Below are 19,130 nucleotides of genomic sequence, written 5' to 3'. Positions count from 1 at the left end.
ACAATGAGATGTCAAATTTGAGAAAAAATATCAATCTGAGTGAATTTATGATTCTACAAAGAATGCAGAAGTGCTGCATGCATAGCGACAGAAGATAGACATGTAAATTTCCGGTACATAATTATAGATAGACATCTAATGGAGACTGAGCTGCGAGTCGGCAGTGGCGTTCGGGAATTAGGGTGTTGGAAAGTCATACCCCACCTTACCACCCAAAAGTAATATGGTGTTGATCGACAGCACCGTTTTACTGCACTGTGATGGTGTAAACACCTCGACGCCTCCGGACTTGAAACCAAGTCCTCTTCAGGGCCTTACATGTGCAGTGGTTGGTGGTGACGAAGTAGAGCAGAGGGTCCAGGCATGTGTTGAGAATGACGAGGGCCATAGTGACCCGCCTGGCGTTGTAGATGGCATTGGCCAGGGCGCACCTTTGGATGACCCCCATGCGACGAAGCAGGTGCAGCAGGTACACCACGTGATTTGGTAGGAAGCAAATCAGTGTGATGGCCAGGATGGTGTAGATGACCCTCAAGGCTCGCCGGGCTGTCTTTGTGTGGATCCTGGAAATGCGCCTGGCAGCCAGCGGGTAGCACACCAGGATGATGGCAGAGGGAAGCAGACAGCAGAAAATGAGGCTCAGGACGCTGTAGGGCAACAGACGGGAGCTCCATTCATGGGCAGCAAAGTTCTCGAAGCAGCTGTGGCTCCCTCATTTGGAGCCCGTTGTCTTCAGAGGTCCCATGAGAATGAAGACCACAACAGCCACTCCTGCAACGGCCCAGAGGATGGCGCTGGTGAGCAGAGAGTACCGCGGCCTCTTCAGCCTCAGGTAAGCATGTAGATGCACCGTGGCAATGTAGCGGTCCACACAGATGCAAGTCATGAAACAAATGCTCATGTAGATGTTCGCGTAGAAAAGGACCCCCGTGATTCGGCAAGCAACGTCGCCAAACACCCAGTTGTTCCCGTTGAGGTGGTAGTGGATCCTGACAGGAAGCGTGCACAGGATAACAACATCAGCCAGGGCCAGGTTGCTGATATACACACTGAAGGCGGTGCGCGGGTTGACCCTCAGGGTAAACACATAGATGGCAGCCAGGTTTCCCGGGAGGCCAAACACGACGGCGAAGATGTAGACGGCTGGGAACAAGTAAACCTGGTATTCTGCAGGAGGGACTTGACACTCTACTGCTGTTTGGTTGCTCATTGCTGACTCGATGAGGACCTGCTAAAAGAGCGAATGCTTGTTGGCTGACTTTGTTCTACAAAATAATTTTACAGCTTTGCAACTAGTGTTTAATTTTCTCCGTGATCATTATTTATGTAATTTCATATTTATTTTTTATTTAATTATTTCATCTTTGATTAATGTAATTGATATCTTTAATTAAATTATTTGTTATATTGCACTGGAGAGGGGAGATTTCCAATCTTATTGTACACTGAGTACAATGACAATAAAGGGCATTCTGATTCTGAAATACTCAAAACAAAACGCATCTAAATTCATCGTTCCCCATTTAACTAAATAGAAATGTAACTAAATCTACTTTACTTAACCTAATAGAACGGAAAGAAATCAAACAGCTTTGGACACATTTTTTGCTTCCATTCATTGGACATTGTGCTGCCCCTTGACCACCAGGGGTCAGTATGACACAGACACAGAGATATGTGGAAACGTCTCAGCTCCTCAGTAAACGGAAATATTAGTCATTCTTCGTACCAGTTTAAGAATATATGCCTGTGGGTATTGTTATATCGTTGTTGTTGTTGTATGGAAAAACCGTCCAATTTTGTCATTTTAAAAAATGTTCATATTAATTGGATGTCTCTAATGGGGAAACCCCATTAACGTAAAAATTTGAGGGAAAAAAAATGGACCTAAGTGTTTTTCACAGGACATTGACAAAATGTCACTCCGACCGCTCCAATCATTTCACCGTCCAATTTCTTTATTATTCGGGACTGAAAAATATTTTATTTTGGCACGTGACCAGCTATTCTGTTACATCGGACTCTCGCTGCATGTCAAGATGTTAATTTTCTGGGTCGCACGACGCTAAAGTCACAAGCCAATTTCAAGAAAAAAGTAAAAACAATTGGGCAAAATGTTATGGAGCAAACGTGCTTCCTTTATTGTGCTAACTAAAAATTTTTCCCTAAATGTCTATAATATATATTTTAAAGATCTTCTAACTCAAATTACCATTTTAATCTTAACTTAAAGTACAAGTTGTGTTTTTACAGTATATTATTCAATTTGCACTCATTTTTGTTAAGACGTTTCCGATTGCTCAAATGATTTAAAAGATTTGCAAGAATATAATCCATAAATATGAATATTTTTCGAATGAGGGAAAAAATTTCAAATTGTCATTATTGATAGCTCCGCGAACCAAAACGATTTGACACCCCTGTATCTATCACACCAATTTCCCCGGTGAATACTTAAATATCAAAGCCTTTTTGGGTAAACCCTACCTGCTGGCCTTTGAGAAGCCTCGTCTTGATCTTCACTTGCAGACAAGTTACAAATAAAATGTGTGTTTTGACGCTCTTTAACTGTGTCACTGCACGTTCCTGATCTCTCTTTGATTTCCTGTTGCATTGTGCTGTAGGCGTAGAAGAAAGTCAAGGACAGGAAATGCGGGGCTACGCTAGCTCGATTGATGGAAGCCACCTGGTGTTGTGGTACAGCATTTGGCATGTTACTCTGCATTTCTTTTTTTTTATTCTATTTTACTTCGTAAATACAACACTGACAGTTGTTTTCTTCGCGATCAAGAGTTGTGAAGGCATGGCAAGACCGAAAGTAGTCGGAGTGGATACATGTTTGTGAGGGAGGGGAGGTTAAAGGAAACATCTCCCACCTCTCACATTCCATTCTGTGACCTTTTTTTGCCACGTTGACTTTCAGCTTTTATGTCACTCCAAAAAATGGCTACATAATCATTGTTGGATGTATTTTTTTCTAAAGACTCTTTCTGAACTTTTAAGGCAGGGGCATCCAAACTTTTTTTCCCCCTCAAGGGCCAAATACAGAAAAAATGAAGGATGCAAGGTCCACCTTGACACTCTCCAACTTGATAAAATAATACGTAATTGCTTGGTGAATTGCTTTCAAAATGTCCATTTTTTAATTGATTTGTACCACCATATTTTTGGGGGGGTAGAAAGCATGTTTGCTTCCAAAGATGAATCATCAATATTCATAAGGTGTTATAAAGAGAAATGCTGTTAGTATTTTAGTTTAAATAGTTTATTTGCATATCTAGCTCTATGAAGCAAATTTTATCATAGTAGTACCACTGTGCTGGAAACCTGTGCAGGCTGAGCTTAGAAAAGGAAGGAAGAAAGAAAGAAAAGAAAGGAGGAAGGAAGGAAATCATTTTCATACTCTTTCATCACATATGACGAGAGGCCAAAAGTGTAATTCTGAAAATAGTTTTATTTAAAATTGTGTTTGTGTGCTGGGGATTTGTATCATGTAGCTTCACTGAAGTTATTTCCAGAAAAATTGACAGGGAGTTTCGGTGCCTGCTGAAGACGCGTGTTGCTTCCAGCACGCAGTAAACAGAGGCCTATCTGATGGAATCACACCAGCAGGAGGATGAAAAGAAAAGGATGTTGCGTGGCCTCCATTGGAATCCTTTATTCAACACCTTTCATGAACTCCAGGAACTCTGTTGGACAGAACACATACAAATCAAACACTTCAACAATCCTGACATTCTTAGACCAAGGGTTTTTTCTTTTTTTTTTCAAGCAAATGTCTTTTTTTTCATCTGTGGCTATAAAAAAAAACAGTTATTATAACATTCCGGAACTTGGCAGTGGGACAAAGCTATTGACTTCTTCTTTCTAAGCACATTGTAGATGTGTTAACAATAATAATATAATGTAGTAACAATAATAATAATTCATATGTACCATCATAATCAATTTTGCCGTCATTGTTTTTGTCTCCGTCCTTCATCAGCTCCTCAATGTCATCTTCAGTGATGGATTCTCCAGTGGACTCGAGCATGGACTTAAGTTCTTCCAGATCGATGTAGCCGTCGCCATTCCTCAACACAATATGAAAAGAGATTTTTAGAAATGTTTTTGCTTGACTCAAAATGTTCAACATTGGGCGAAAATCACAAATAGATGCATACTTGTCAAACATGCGGAAAAGTTCGGCCAGCTCCTCTTCTGGTTTTCCTTTACTCTCCTCCTTCATACAGCGGACCATCATAACCAAGAACTCATCAAAGTCAACCGTGCCACTCCCTATGAATAGATGGAAAAGAAAAAAAGTACGTTAGGTTTTATAAAATCAATTCATTATCCAAATTTATCAGTCCATAAGTTAAAAATCGGGATACATTTTTTTAATTTGGAAAGTCTGCAGTTTAGTGCATGTAATAAGACTGCTATAAAAATTGTGCATCACACTCAAGATGCTCTTATAGCTCCGGCATACCATCTTCATCCACCTCGTCAATCATCTCCTGCAGTTCTTCAGGCGTCGGATTTTGTCCCAGCATCCTCATCACCTTCCCCAGTTCCTTAGTGCTGATGCAGCCGTCCGCTGCATCTTGGATGAAGATGTCAAAGGCAGCCTTGAACTCTGTGGGACACAAAGGCATTGATAGAATCCGACAACAAAGTTTAAACTTATACAGTAACATTTAATAGCCGTTGAAGTTCATTCTTGTAAAATTTGCTACAGTGCAAGTTTTCTTGTCTATAAGATTAATCCGGTGAGTAAGATAAACAGTTAGTCTTTTTTTCTATGGAGGCCAATTTCATGGTGATCATGTTGTAACATAATTATGGCTTTAAAATAACGCAATTATGGAGCCTGACCAGCTCTCTTTGTGGCCTCAAAATACTGTAATCCTATCAGAATAGTAACGGAAGAGCCAACAGGGTAATATTTGTCTACAATTAGATGTGAATCGGAATTTCACAGCTGTTTCACGGGGTGTTAGCACCCCCTATTGGAGAATGTTGAGAACTACAGTCAGTTGACGCTGGACCAGTTACATGTATGTATGTCCGGAATAAGCGATATAAAAAGGATTGCTGCCCACGATGTCATTGTCTGTCTCATCTTTACTTTTTAAACTAAACTCAGCAAAGGCAAGAGGTTGCCACAACTGTGCATTCTTTTACAAAAGCGAGCTTCCTGAATCGGACAATTACATGTTTGACTGATGATGTCAGCACCAAATATAAAGCGATGTTCTCAGTCGACAAGTGGCCACAAAAAGACAAACCCTTCACACTCATCTTCACATCAATGGGCAATTAAGAGTTTTTTTATGTTATTTGATGCATATTGAGTTGAAACTGCTAGAGGTGATAGATGCCGCACAGGGGCATGCATATTGCATTTTGTTATATTATTGACAATTTTTATTTGCAATGAGATATTTTTGGTGTCTCATGATGCTGGAACCCATCCCAGTTGTCTGTGGGCAGGGAGGGTACACCCTGAACTGGTTGCCAGTCAATCGCTGGGCACACAGAGATGAACAACCTCTCACTCTCACAATAACCGCTAGGGCCAATTTAGAGTGTTCCATCAAACTACCATGTGCGTCTTTGGAAAGTGGGAGGAAACCGGAGTACCAGGAGAAAACCGACACAGGTACGAGGAGAACATGCAAACTCCACACAGCAGGGCCAGACAATCCCACGACCTCGGCATTGTGAGGCCCATAATAATAAATTAATAAAAATGAAGAAATAACACCCACACATATGGATTGACCAATTGTATAGATTTGTCAAAAGAAAATCACAGAATTTTGTCAAAGACAGTTTCGGCTTGATGCCAGTGAAAAGTGAAATGTGATTCTTGCTCAGTTGCTTGTAATCAATGTTGACAATTACACAAACGTGTAACTTTTAATTCCGAATGCAGAATTTGCAATCAAGACCAGGTACCAAATGCTGCGTATACTCTACCTCTTAATCTGTTTTGAAATTATACAGGTCATTGCTCACATGATAATGAATTGTGTTTCAAAATAATTAATTTTTGTCAAATTTTTTTAATGCATGTATTCTAAACAATAGGGATGTGTTGAGATGTTAAAGTATATCTTTTGAATCGGATTTTGACATCGATATTATCAGTTGTAGACTAATACTGTAATCTGAAGGCCTGATTTACATGAGGTCAGCCCGTTTTCGAACAGTCCCTGAAGGCATCACCGCACAAAGATATATAGATAGATAGATAGATAGATAGATTTTGAAACAATTGCTTGCTTGCGTGAGATAAGATGTCATGAGTAGTAGGCTTGTAGCGTAATAAAATGAAGTATTAATGGGCTCACCATTTTTTTGTTCCTCTGTCAAGTTCTCAACCTAGAGACAAAAGCAGGACAGGACAAGGATCAACTGTACTGCCCCTCTGTTCACAACTCAGAATTATGAGTGATATATCATGTAGCTGTCTTCACCTACTATTCTGGTTGTTGGAAAGCGTGCACTAGATTGATCGTCATGCAGTTATGTAGATGTGCGTAATGTGTCTGTGGGGTTGGAGAACCATCAGCTGTTCCTTTTATGTCCAGCTGTTTTTTTTTTCTATTGTTACACAGGGCGTAGAAACCCAGTTGCCTTTAAAATGACAGTACCATACAATATGAAGGAAAATGGTGATGTTTCTAAAGTGATGTCATAGAAAGCAAAATAACTGAACAAAAAACATGGGAACCACAAACAGGAACTCGTTTCATGTAGGTCTATGTTTTAAATTCCGTCAGTGTTACTTGATGTTCTAATTTTAGTTATGTCAAGACTAAAGTCACTGTGGAGTGTTAGAAAAGTATAGGATTATTCATCTAGAAGGAATCATCTAAATATTTATCATTAATTTTCAATTGCAGAACTGCACTCAATGCTAAACCAGAATCACACCTTTACAATGAAGTCTCTCTTGTGTGTGCATTCTCTTTATATCTTGTGATGACGATTCACTAACTTGACATTGAAATGGCCTAACGGTCACAATGGCTTCTCAGCTGTATGCACATAATGACATGTCTCTCATAGCATTTTCCCTTATAGATTATGCTCTGATTTTAATACATATATAATTTAGATTTGGGCATTCATCTTGACCTGAAATATTATCAGACAGAAGAAATACACTTGGCCTTGTTTGTACTTACCGCTGCTTTATAGACGTCATCCATTGCTGCTGGTGGTCCTTGTCTGGCTCTGACAAAATGCGGGACTGGTTCAGCCTTCGGAGTGCGAGGGAACTATGGCATTAAAAAAAGCTTCTGACCCATCCCACAAAATTGAAGAGTGATAGGGGGGGGTGAGGGGGGTGATTGACAGAAACAGAGAGTAAAAGAGTCCTATATATAGGAAACAAAAGAAGCCACCTAATAAAAGTAAAACATGGCAGCGCTCGGTGGATTTAAGTGATGTATAGCTGGGTCAACATTGCCTTGTTTACATGCTATGATTGAAATGTCGCAGAGAGAAAATAAAATTGTATCTAGGTATCTTTCAAACAAGGGTCAGCTAAGATTCCAACTTCATGACTGTTGGACTATTTAAAAAAATAATTGCAATAGAAATTTGAAGCCAGCGTCCAGAGACCAGACAACTGGAGTGAACTGTACTCTAATATTGCTTTGTGTGTACAGTAAAAAGTAAAAAATCAATCTGAATTATCATGAAGTATATAGATTATTATTTTTATTTCATTATTTAATCTTAAATAATTACCAACTGTGGTCAGAAATGTCGTATGCGAAGCAAATTAATCGGAACATTTGGAGCAAGTTTATGCTTCCAACTTTGCATCAACAGCTACTGGTGTATTCCAGCGGGAAATAAAGACTTTGTGTGGATAAACTTGTACAGAACCACATCAAACTTCTCTGGGATGAACATAAACAGAGATGGTGAACCAGCAGGGCCTCTCTCGGTTCCAGCACAGGCGATTTCTAACTTCCTTTGGGAAACATCCATGGGCGGAGCTAAAAGGGGACAGGTGGGGGCACTGGCCCCCTTGAAATGCTTGGATCCCACGGGTGCCATTTCAGATAATTGACTGCACCATATACTCCCATATTGTGTCAACATGCTGAAAAGTTTGATGATTAAATTAACAATCAACATTGGTCTATTTTGCCTGACACATTTTTTTTAGACTTCAAGTAGAGATTTTATGACTTTGAGTGAATGGGAGTGATGTCAGCCTAGAAGTAACAAGAAAATGAACTGCAGGCATATGAGATTCAAAGTAGATTCCTGCTCAAATCGGATTTTTAGGGTTGAGTGGCCGTGGTTTTTAGAAAGTTTCCAAACTTAATTTATCCCTGATCAGACTGGGCCACTTCATTGTTCCATCCGACAGGTTACTGTAGCAACATCGGAATGGAGGTGTCCTCCAGCACACGAAGCGTTTCACGTTGTACAATTGAAAAATCTGCAACATGAAATACTTTCATAGATGGTGTAGTTTGCTTTCCTTGCTTTGCGGTAATGAGTTTCTGCCTCTATACAAGGGCTCTGCTATTTTCAATTTCTTCAATCTGCTCCATTCTAATGAATGGGTGAAGTGCACCGCACTTTGATTGGAGACATGAACAGATGTGTGTTTGGAGCTGTTCAAACTGAAACACATTCGGTCCAAATTGGATATGAAACTACCTCCTGCATGTTGGTTCAATTGGTCTCGCAAAAATCCGATTTCTTGTGCTTTGTGTCCAGACTACAAAAGATAAATCCAGTTTCAATCTAGATGGGCTTAAAATCTGATTTTGGCTGTCTGTCTGAACAAAGCCAAGATATAGAAAAGAAAAAGAAACAACATTAATTACCGACTAATGTATTTCATTCTTATTTATTAAAATTATTATTATTTACATTTTAGCTATTGAAAAATATTTGGCCATATATTTGTAACTGCCATTGTCAATGTGTGTGTGCGTTTCTGCGTGCATGCATGCGTACTCTACATACATATGTGCACCTGTCGACGTGTATTTTGACCTTCTCCTCATGAGCAAACGAGTCCAGCTGTCTCAGGTTTGAAAAGTGCCTTCACCAGATAAAATTTGTCACTTTTTTTCCCACAGATATTCAAAGGGAATTCCATCATCGTTCTTCGAAATGTTTTGTTTATTTTTTTAGCTGGGTGTTTTAGGTCATTATGGAAGGCTAAGTTTTCCAAAACTTGGCAGAACATTTCTCTCCAGATTGAGTGACTTAATTGTCTTGAGATTTTGCACACCTGGCACGGATTCAAAGTCGTCTATTTTGCAGCTCCTGGCAAGGTGATTTTAGTCTCACAACATCAAAGCAATGAACAGCGCCATTCAATTCCATGGTCGAAGTGGGTGAACACTGAATTTAAAAAAAATAAATATTAGCAAAACAAAGTTTTATGTTAAGCGGGGTTGGCAGTGACTGGTGACTGTAATAAAAAAAGTAATTTATAATTTCACTTAGTTACTTCTAAAATAAAGTAATCATTAAAGTAAAGTTCAGTAAGTTTTTTTCCCAAAGTAATTGTGGCAACACTGATCATGACGAAGGGTGAAAAAAGTGACGATCCGAGTATTAACTAAAAGACCCAAAATTTATAATTGAAATTCCTTTGGAGCGATGAAACCAAATTGGAACGTTTTGGAAAGTCAGACCCGCTTCATGAATAGAAACATGCAAGGAAAATAGCTACATCCGACATGGTTTAATAAAATCTTTCGACAATACCGCTTGCATGCTTGCTTAACTGCTTACACGTATCGGCCCCAAGTGTGCTTTCACATGCATCGTTTGGTTTGTAAATTAAGGCGTTCGCGCTCATATATGGCATTTTAACAAAAAAATTATAATAATAATGAGAAAAAGAAAAGAAGAATAAGATTATGATGTTGAAATGCTGCAACTCTGGACCCAAGTCAAATAAAATTTATCTTAAACAAATTATTGCAACAATAATAACATCACTTTCTTAGTTACGTTGTCCTATATACTGCATTACTTTGTCCAGATGCCTTCATAAAAATAGATCCACAGATGGAGAGCTATTTTAAGTGTGCCATGTCCCTGACTTGAAATAGTAGTCCTCTAACAGTGGTGGGGATATAATGGTGAGCGTGAGGAGGGTCTCTTGTCTACACAGGGCAAACAGAAAATACATTCACAGCAAATGCAGTGCAAGTTCAAAGGTCACAGGTCAATGAGGTAAATTTAGCCCTTTCAACGAAAGCAAAGTAATGATTTTTATTGTTTTGCATGTTTCACATAACAGTTCCTCTCCATCATATTTTAATTAAAAATAAAAATGACAAAAAACATGTACAAATGATGTGTAAAAAGTGGAAAGCACATTTTGGTTTTCAAAACTTAATTTATCTGCAAAGGAAATTTCAGCTTGTCAAAATACTTTTTCAATTTCCAGAGTGAATGCAGCCACACTGTTAGTAGCAATGTAATCTTTTTATGGTGATTATATGTGGGGATGGAAACTGAGGGAATTCGCGACGAGATTCGAGGATTACACTTCAAATTACACTATATATTCAATGTAAATTGTTAATTCAGTCAGTATTCAACGCCCTAATATTTTTGTCTTTTAGAAGAAAAAATGCTCTTGAAAATTCGCGTTAATTTCTTTATTACATAGTTGTTGCAGAATTGTTAATCCTTTGGTAATTTTTTGCACGCCAATGTCCAGTAGATGACAGTGATGCACTATTAAATCGGTTGCAGAAAGAAATGAGATGGAGGCGGTGAAATACTAATATTATGACATGTTCTTTAATTAAACGAAATTCACCTATACGCAACCACAATGGAACTGTTAATCCAGAAACCTTAAAAAATGTCAATTTTTTAAAAATATTAAATTCTTAAAATTGCTCATTCTAAATGCAACAACTACAGTAAATCTTGTTTATATATATAATGAACCCAAAACGCTTGCTTTTCATTGCGTATGTACCCGAAAACCTTGACATATCGTTTTCGGGCATCTTCACGTGTGTGTTATTTTTCAGATTTGCAATAAAGTTTAAATATTCAAACGAGAGGAAGAAGAAGAACGCGGCTTGGGAGGAAATGAACAGCACTGTAAACAGGAAGTACTTTCATTTTATCCTAAAGTCTAAGTGGTATGTGTTTAAGGAACGAAAAACAACAAACCGAGTCTTATTACTGGCCGATAGGCGCTGTCCTACCACAAAGTAAGAGTTATGAAACGTATAGAATCAAGCATCCTTGTGTAGTTAATCAAAACGAATTTATTTGTCCACGAAGAAGTCTCGCCAGATGACGCGTCTAGCTAGTTTAGCATTAGCTGTCGCCATGTATTTACGGCGTTATAACTCCTCTTGACTAGCACACGAGCAGAATGTCTGATCACGCTGTCAAACACAACACATTGCGGCCATCACTTTGACTTGAAATGACAGTTGGCCAGTTCGTGTTGCTTCGTTGACGGCGCGGTTGATGTTAGCTTGCGTCCGCCGCAACAAGACTGCAGGTCACGAGGATGAGCAATCTGCACGTTATTTGTTGTGTGTCAAATTGAAATTGTTTCTGTTAGTCGTGTCGGTGTAGAGATTTGCTGACTGTTAACTCCCTCAAATGAACGCTTTGCCAACCCGTTTGCACGCGCGTTTCTGTTGATTATCGTCATGGCTTATGACCATAATGGCAGTTTAGGAGATTAACTATGTAGTGCGATCCGTTTAAGTTTGAGATGCAAGTTGCATTTGATAGGCTTGTTGTGTTATAAAGCTACGATTCACTCCAAAAAGTTTAACGGCATGCTTTGTGCTAACAATCCAGATGATCCACGCACACTTTGCCTTGTTTTACTAGATTTCCTTATTTCTGCATCATTTTGTTGTGTTCAACAACAATTGCCTTTATACATTCAACCAAGGACGTGATAACAACAATACGTTTGCCAGTTGGATCAGTCATAGTATGGGTGGACAGCTTAATGTCATTGTCTTTCAGTTTGTTTTTATGATGCCCTTTGTCTGAAACAATTTGCACGAATAGTTTGGACCCAAGTTAGTGGACTCACTTGAACATTTATCAAGCATCAATTCCAACAAAAACGCGTATAATGTGTAATACGTATGTCCATTTGAATGAATGCCAGTGTTTATAGGTGTGTTTATCTGTGGTGACCACCAGCACCAGCGAGACCAAAAAAATAAGTCATCAGTATTGGTACATTGTGATTTCCAAGGAGTGTTGTAGAAGCTGCCATTTCACAATGTAAACACTGGCAATAATTAAGTACTGCATATGGACTAATCTAGTTCCCAATTATTGTGATAAATCATTAACATGATTAGTTAATAATAACATAAACAAACATGAGCAAATATGTTATTTCACAAGTGTGTATCAAACTGGTAGCCCTTTGCAATTATCAGTACCCGAGAAGTAGCTCTCAAAATCAAAGGGTTGGTGACCCTTTTTTTATTGAAAACCATTTTCATTTCAGATTATCTTTTACCTCCCTTTGTAAATAAGTCTTATAAATGACTTTAAAACATTTCCGCTGATCAAGGTTTTAATGAACCATTTCATAATTTAACAGCCTTAATCGAATGAGATTTTGAATACCGTAGTTTCCTGACTACAAAACGCACCTGATTAAAAACCACTAATTTGTATATACATTGGCTGTCTCCATGTTTTACCATGCAATATTTGCAAACAAAGATGTCCCATAGAATTAGGCTTAAAAAATCGTGAGGCGATGTTGCTTCATCCTTCTAACTGTCATGTCAGTTGTCAGGGATCGTGCGTGGGTCAGTCGCCAAACAAACAACAGTGTGACGGTGGTCGCACTGCACAGATGGCTGTATTTATGGCACTCATTCCCTATGTCCATAAAACTTGATTCAAGATGCTTAATTTCACTGTACTTCATAATACATATTTGCTTCTACACAGCTTCCACATTTCTCTTCCCTCACGCATGCACACTTGAACTGCACGTGGCTGATGCATGTTCATTCAGTGTGCAAGCAGACTCGGGAAAGTTTCACACTGGTCCACTGCGATGTGTTCATTAATTTCTTTGAGCTTATCAGTAAAAATTAATAAATGTCACTTTAAAAGGCGGAGTGTTCAAAAAGTGGGAAAATGTAGTCTAATAGTCTGTAAAATATTAAGTGAGCTTGACTAATGTTTCCATATTTAGGTTGAGCCACAACTTCACACATTTCACGACAATAATCATTTCCATCATTTTGATTTTATGTTTTTATCTTAAAGACTTCTCTGTACATTTAAAATTGATAGGGATGTTCAATACCACTTTTTTCAAAACAATACCGAGCCAAAACGCTGAGCATTCATCAATACCAAGTACTGATACCTCTAGTACTTTTGAGATTTCTTCCGCAGTATAGCACCAACTACTCCCGAAAAGGACTTACTCAATGTGAGATTTGGTTTGCCTTCAGTATCGGTGCGTGGTATCGCCAACCTCTCGATACCTAAAATTAAGCCCTCGTCGGAACAAAACCGAGTAATGTAACCCACACATTTGCTTGACTGGTCCAAGCTACACCTTGTTTGGACCGAAGCTCCATTTAACTATTCCAAGTAAAATGACCATATATGGAGTAGGTCCAGCAAACAGAAGCAAGTGCAGAGTTCTGCTGTTCAGGAGCTGTTATGCATTTGAAATGCTCACATGTCACTTGTTATACAGTGAATGTATGTGTTCCTCCTTTTCTAGCTTATTAGCCGGAGAGGAAGACAGCAGGACTTGCAGTTGCTGGCCTTGCACTTTTGGTCCCTGAGATGACATCCCAGCAGCCTCAACTCCACGGTGGGGCTCTTCATCACCAGGTTGCCCACAATGACTCAGCTCAACAAGCCCAGCCTCATCTCCAGGCCCATCATCTTGACTCAAATGCCAGCGGCGCCACCGCTGGTCGTCTGGACAACAGAGCTCTCACACGCCGGCCCGGATGCTCCACTTTGGCAACAGCTAGCGGCGTCTCGACCTGTTTGGTCAACTCCAGCGTGTCCAAAGGATCGAGGAGTTTTGAGCCCTGGCCGGAGGAGGCGGTGGACAAGTCACATGGGTTGAACTCGCTCCATCGCATGTTCGATATAATCGGAGCTCAGCTCACTCATCGGGACGTTCGAGTACTGTCGTTTTTGTTCGTTGATGTGATTGACGAGTACGAGCGTGGCGGCATCAGGAGCGGACGGGATTTCTTGCTGGCACTGGAGCGCCAGGGTCGCTGTGATGAGACCAACTTTCAACACGTGCTCCAGCTTCTGAGGATTATCACTCGTCATGACCTCTTGCCTTACGTCACACTTAAGAAACGCCAGGCCGGTAAGTAGTCTTGGCGTCATTTCCAATTAAACAAAGACATTTCTACTATTATGTGATGTTCATGTTTAAGATTTTTTTTTCGTAACACATTTTTGTATTTTGTCAAACATTGTGCCATAATTATATTTTTATACTTTATTCCCTTTTTGGGTTCTCCCGTAGTTGGTGGACAAGGCTTTGTATTTTTTATTTTTTTTCATATATTTATTGAAAATGTTGATGTGGAAAAAAAAAGACCAACACCAGTGAAAACTCAGAAACATTGGATTTTCATCAATAAAAGACAGTAAAAGAAAACTAACTGCAAAACATTGAATTCAATGTAAACTATATTTAAAAGGGATACAAAGTCATACAAATCCAAGAAGCTGACTTGTGGTAATGAAAAATCTCAATTACAAACGGAGAAAATGTTATTCATTGTATACGAACAATTAATCAATTCAAATGTGCTACAGCCAAGCTTTTGGTAGCCTTTTTTTTTTTAAATATAAATTGAAGTATTTTCAGTGTCTTGAAATGTTTTTACTTTCAAGTACAGTCAGTTCATTGCAGAATTCAAACCCTTAGATATCTCAAAGTAAATTGACTAACTGTTTATGTGACATGTTTACCATCTAAAATGGTAACAGTCCCTTGACTGACCTTAACCCGATTTATTTTCTCAGTACCCTGAGCCAAATTTGCTGTAGCATTTCAGGCCACAGCAGTTTGATAAGCATTTTAATGAGTTTCTGTGAATTTATACCTACCCACATTAGCCCCACAGTATGTGTACTGTATGTGTATTTTTTTTTATTTGCTCCAATACTATCTAGAAAAAAATAAGTTATTAGAAGCTAAAGAATACATCTTACTTATCCAAGGGTGCTAATAATTATAGCGAGCATTGTACATTCAAGCATGTGAAAGTTCTTTTTCTTTCTTTTTATTTTTTTTATGCAAACTATTTCAAAGTTCAGCCAGAATAAACATGAAGGCAAACCTTTGTTCTTTTTTTTAACGAGGCTTAAAAACAAAAGCAGGACTGTCGTCATTGTGCAAGCAAAAATACAATCTGAGGTCACATAGTGAGTCGCGTTTGTCCCCTTTATTAATAGTCATGTGGCGGCAGTGAGCGATATCCGGGCTTATTGCTTTCATCTTCCATCTTTATGACATGTGTATGTGTGTTCCTCAGTGTGCCCAGATCCTGTTGACAAGTATCTGGAAGAGACGTCAGTGCGTTACATTTCACCGAGAGGCGCCATGAAAAGCAGGGAAAACGCGCCTCACAGAGTGACAGGTGGGTGTTTGCATGCAAGTTCTGTTTTTATCATCGTAACACAAAGTGGGTGAAAGGTTTCGTTAAAACGTTTACCTCACAGTCTTTCGCGCTATGTCTATGTCCCGACAGGACCTTACGTTGGGCCGTCTCGAATGAAAGCAGCTCCTTCTGTACCGAACGGCATGTGGAAGAGAAGCCATTCCTTATCCGACTTCAGAGAGAAGCAAACTTGTGGTATGAATGCATAGCGTGAAGATTTTTTTTTTTTCCGACTGTCAAAACTGTTAAGATCATAAAACCTTGATATTAACGTTATACTGACTACGTTTACCCGGACACATTTATTCAGATTAAATCAGTGCTTCTCAATTATTTTCTGTGCCCCACCTAGCAAGAAGAAAACTATTTGCACCCTCACCCCACCACCCACTCTGCGTCACAACTATAAATAATTGCATTTTCTTTGCAAAACAAACCTACACCGTAGAGTTAATATGATGGGCATTGAGAGCGCCACTGCCAACTACTGGAGTGGATGTGCAATTACACTTTATTGTAGTACGGCAAAAAAAATCACGTATAGTGAAGATCGACTGGTGAATGCAGACCAGTACTGCGTAAAGCTCCTCAACTCACTTCAACAATAGTTCCTTGGCACACAGACGACAATGCAACTCTTTCGTTGATTTATATCCGGTTTCAAGCAAACTTTCAGTGAAACCCAAATCTATGATTTTATTATTTTTGAAAGCACTAATTCACAAAAAATGTTACTTAAAAGCACTTGATATGAAGATGGTGTACGTCTCCGCTATGTTTGCATTCATTGAATGAATGGATGAAATAGTTGTAAACTCATCCTGTCAATTGTGCACATCTGCTTTGCAACTATAGGAAATGTTTGCTTGAGGTTATTCCTATCAAAGGAGGGTCAACCAATTATTAAACCCAACGGTTTACTTTCTTTCTCCTTCGTATCCTTGTGAATGTTTTCACGGCATTTTCAATACAAATGTGAAAATATATAATTTTTTGGTAGAAGTTTAATTATTATTTTTTTTAATTCTTGTTTTCTGAAGCAATAAGCAAGTGGCTTGGTGCATGTTGTTCAGTATTAATTAAGTTTTATTTATTTTTTTTTTATGTCCAGCTTTCCACTTTTGAAGCGTCTTGATGTCTAACCACATTGAGATATTGAACATCCTTGTTCTCGGCTTCACTAGATATCCGCCTGCGCGTCCGTGCTGAATATTGCCAGCATGATTCCGCCCTTCAAGGCAACATCTTCTCCAACAAGCAAGAGGCGGTGGAGCGGCAGTTTGAACGCTTCAACCAAGCCAACACGATCCTCAAATCACGAGATTTGGGCTCCATCATCTGTGACATCAAGTTCTCTGAGCTCACCTACCTGGATGCTTTCTGGAGAGACTACATCAATGGCTCGTTATTAGAGGCCCTGAAAGGAGTTTTCATCACAGATTCTCTTAAACAGGCAGTGGGCCACGAGGCTATCAAACTGTTGGTCAACGTCGATGAGGAGGATTACCAGGCGGGCCGTCGCAGACTTCTTTGTAATTTGGTGACGAGTGGAGATCCTCCCGGTGGTGTCAAAGACTGCGTGTCGTAGACGTCAGGTCAAGCCTACGGAAGGAATACAACTGTGCCTCCCAATGGGGAATAGACAGAGATGTAAGGATGTTGCACATGTGATACCCGTGTTTTGGAATGTGTGTGTGTTTGTCTGGAATTCCAGCAGTCCCACTGATTCATTTAGCGCAATGGTCGGAGGATAGTGGGTACCCCCAACGTATAGCATGCAAGGGGCTTGGGGACTGTGCCAGCCAAAAGAAGTAGGTAAAGCGCACAGATTTGCATTCATTTGAATATGAATCTGTTCATTTTCTTCAAGGGAGAAAATGATTTTTGTTTTATTTACACCGATTTTGATAACATAAAAAAAAAAAAAAATCCTCAATGGGGTCACATTACTCCTAGTGGGGGATGTACCATCTTTGTCCCCCCCCTCTCAGATAATTTATTTTTTCAGGTCAGATTGGTTGGATTTAACTCATTTTTAAAGTGTTCAGTATGTTCTGTAAAAGCACCTATCTTAGTATCCACGCAGTTCTTTTTTTTTTTTGACGTGTGTGCTTTTTTCTCCTGTATGTCTAAGACCATTTTGTACTAACAAAGATATTTCATATTTAGTTTCTACCTTTTGCTGCCACACCAGAAAGAAAAGGCAGTTCGCCCATGTCACATTAAAATGTGATGCATTTCACATTTTAAAAGTGATAGGTTTCATGTAATAAAAGTTGTGTTTTGGCTTCCACATTCATCAACTACAAAACAAAAGTATTTAGTTCTGGATCAGGTCATCGGCAGAGTCCTTTTTGTGTTTTTATAATCAACATTACTTGCAATGTACCTTCTGCTACTGTATAAATAATAATAATGTTAAATGTATTAAAGTGATTTAAGATTTAAAACGTCTGCCTCTGACCTGAACCAAAAGTAAGTGCTTCATTTTGTTACGTCGAATGCGAAAGCCGAACAACACGTTATTGTCTTTTCAGCAAGTTTCAACTGGAGTAGGAGGATGTTCCCTTCATGTGTCATGGTTTTACCACCAAATTTTATTCAAATATTATTTGTCATGAGAACAGTATATGGTGGAAGTGACTACGGTTCCCATTAAAATCGTTGGATTTTGAGAAAACGATGTGCAGTGGATAAATAATTTTAGTTCTATGCATGAAGTGGGGTTGGAAATCTGCGTTCATACTTTGGTCCCAATGCGACGTAACTGTCAGGTGAATTTGAATACCGCCCCACACCAAAGTTCTCAACCTATGACTTGGCATCGCCCTTAAAAAAGATCGGCCATTTTCTTTTCTCACAAATTTCAGCCAGACCTTATCAGAAGTGTCAAGTAACAAGGTAAATAAAAATGTGTTACCTTAAGTACACGTTTGGGTAAATATACTTAACTGGATTATTTCTTTTCCTGCCTACTTTGTACTATTATGCCTTACGTTTTTACTCAAATCTCTGTACTTTACTTTTTACTCCTTACTCTTGGAGAAAAAAAAAGCCTCGTTACTATTTCATTTGGGATTGTGTTAATTCTGGCTAATCATTGTTAGAAACACCAATTCGGATTAATCGTGCCAGGATCGATGAGTTTGTGATTCGTGCCATGTGACACAAATCAATGATGACTCGAAGCAACTCGAACAGTGCAAAGTTAAATGAGCAACGTGTCCATGCAGCAAACGAGTACCAGCAGAGAGGATCAATTTCTCTGCTCAGTTCCCCTGCGGTATTGCTTCCTTAAAGCCACGAGAAGCTGCTTAGATGACATCTTGTGTGTTTGTGTGTGTGCGAAGACGCGGGAACTAGGAAAAAGATAAGGTAAGATTGTAGCGAAGGCCAAGTTTGGTGGGTGTGAGACAACTGTTCATGTACAACACTCGGTCTGATTACAGATGATAGTTGTATTTTCCC

General features: G+C 39.2%; 3 protein-coding genes across 3 annotated transcripts; 1 reads left to right on the top strand and 2 right to left on the bottom strand.

Moving 5' to 3' along the window:
- Nucleotides 1–90: 90 nt before the first annotated feature.
- Nucleotides 91–2,580, bottom strand: LOC148339894 (uracil nucleotide/cysteinyl leukotriene receptor). Its single transcript, XM_088291883.1, is given in 2 exon segments — nt 91–1,231; nt 2,488–2,580. A coding segment is annotated over 1 exon segment (963 nt). The 5' UTR covers nt 1,211–1,231; nt 2,488–2,580; the 3' UTR covers nt 91–247.
- Nucleotides 2,581–3,442: 862 nt separating this feature from the next.
- LOC148339893 (troponin C, slow skeletal and cardiac muscles-like) lies at nt 3,443–7,293 on the bottom strand. Its single transcript, XM_088290029.1, has 6 exons — nt 7,179–7,293; nt 6,339–6,369; nt 4,472–4,618; nt 4,164–4,278; nt 3,937–4,073; nt 3,443–3,689 (listed from the first exon to the last, which is right to left on the bottom strand). Exons 1-6 carry the CDS (start codon nt 7,200–7,202, stop codon nt 3,658–3,660), a joined length of 486 nt encoding a protein of 161 aa, XP_088146155.1. The 5' UTR covers nt 7,203–7,293; the 3' UTR covers nt 3,443–3,657.
- A 3,782-nt stretch (nt 7,294–11,075) lies between these two features.
- Nucleotides 11,076–18,587, top strand: dedd (death effector domain containing). The gene is made up of 5 exons (XM_088289299.1): nt 11,076–11,216; nt 13,745–14,356; nt 15,537–15,641; nt 15,753–15,857; nt 16,847–18,587. Exons 2-5 carry the CDS (start codon nt 13,810–13,812, stop codon nt 17,248–17,250), a joined length of 1,161 nt encoding a protein of 386 aa, XP_088145425.1. The 5' UTR covers nt 11,076–11,216; nt 13,745–13,809; the 3' UTR covers nt 17,251–18,587.
- The last annotated feature ends 543 nt before the right edge of the window (nt 18,588–19,130 follow it).

The sequence above is a fragment of the Idiotropiscis lumnitzeri genome, chromosome 3, assembly GCF_059441095.1.
Source record: "Idiotropiscis lumnitzeri isolate Australia: NSW breed Sydney's pygmy pipehorse chromosome 3, RoL_Ilum_1.0, whole genome shotgun sequence".
Taxonomy (NCBI): Eukaryota; Metazoa; Chordata; class Actinopteri; order Syngnathiformes; family Syngnathidae; genus Idiotropiscis; species Idiotropiscis lumnitzeri.
This window is presented reverse-complemented; position numbering and strand designations above follow the sequence as displayed.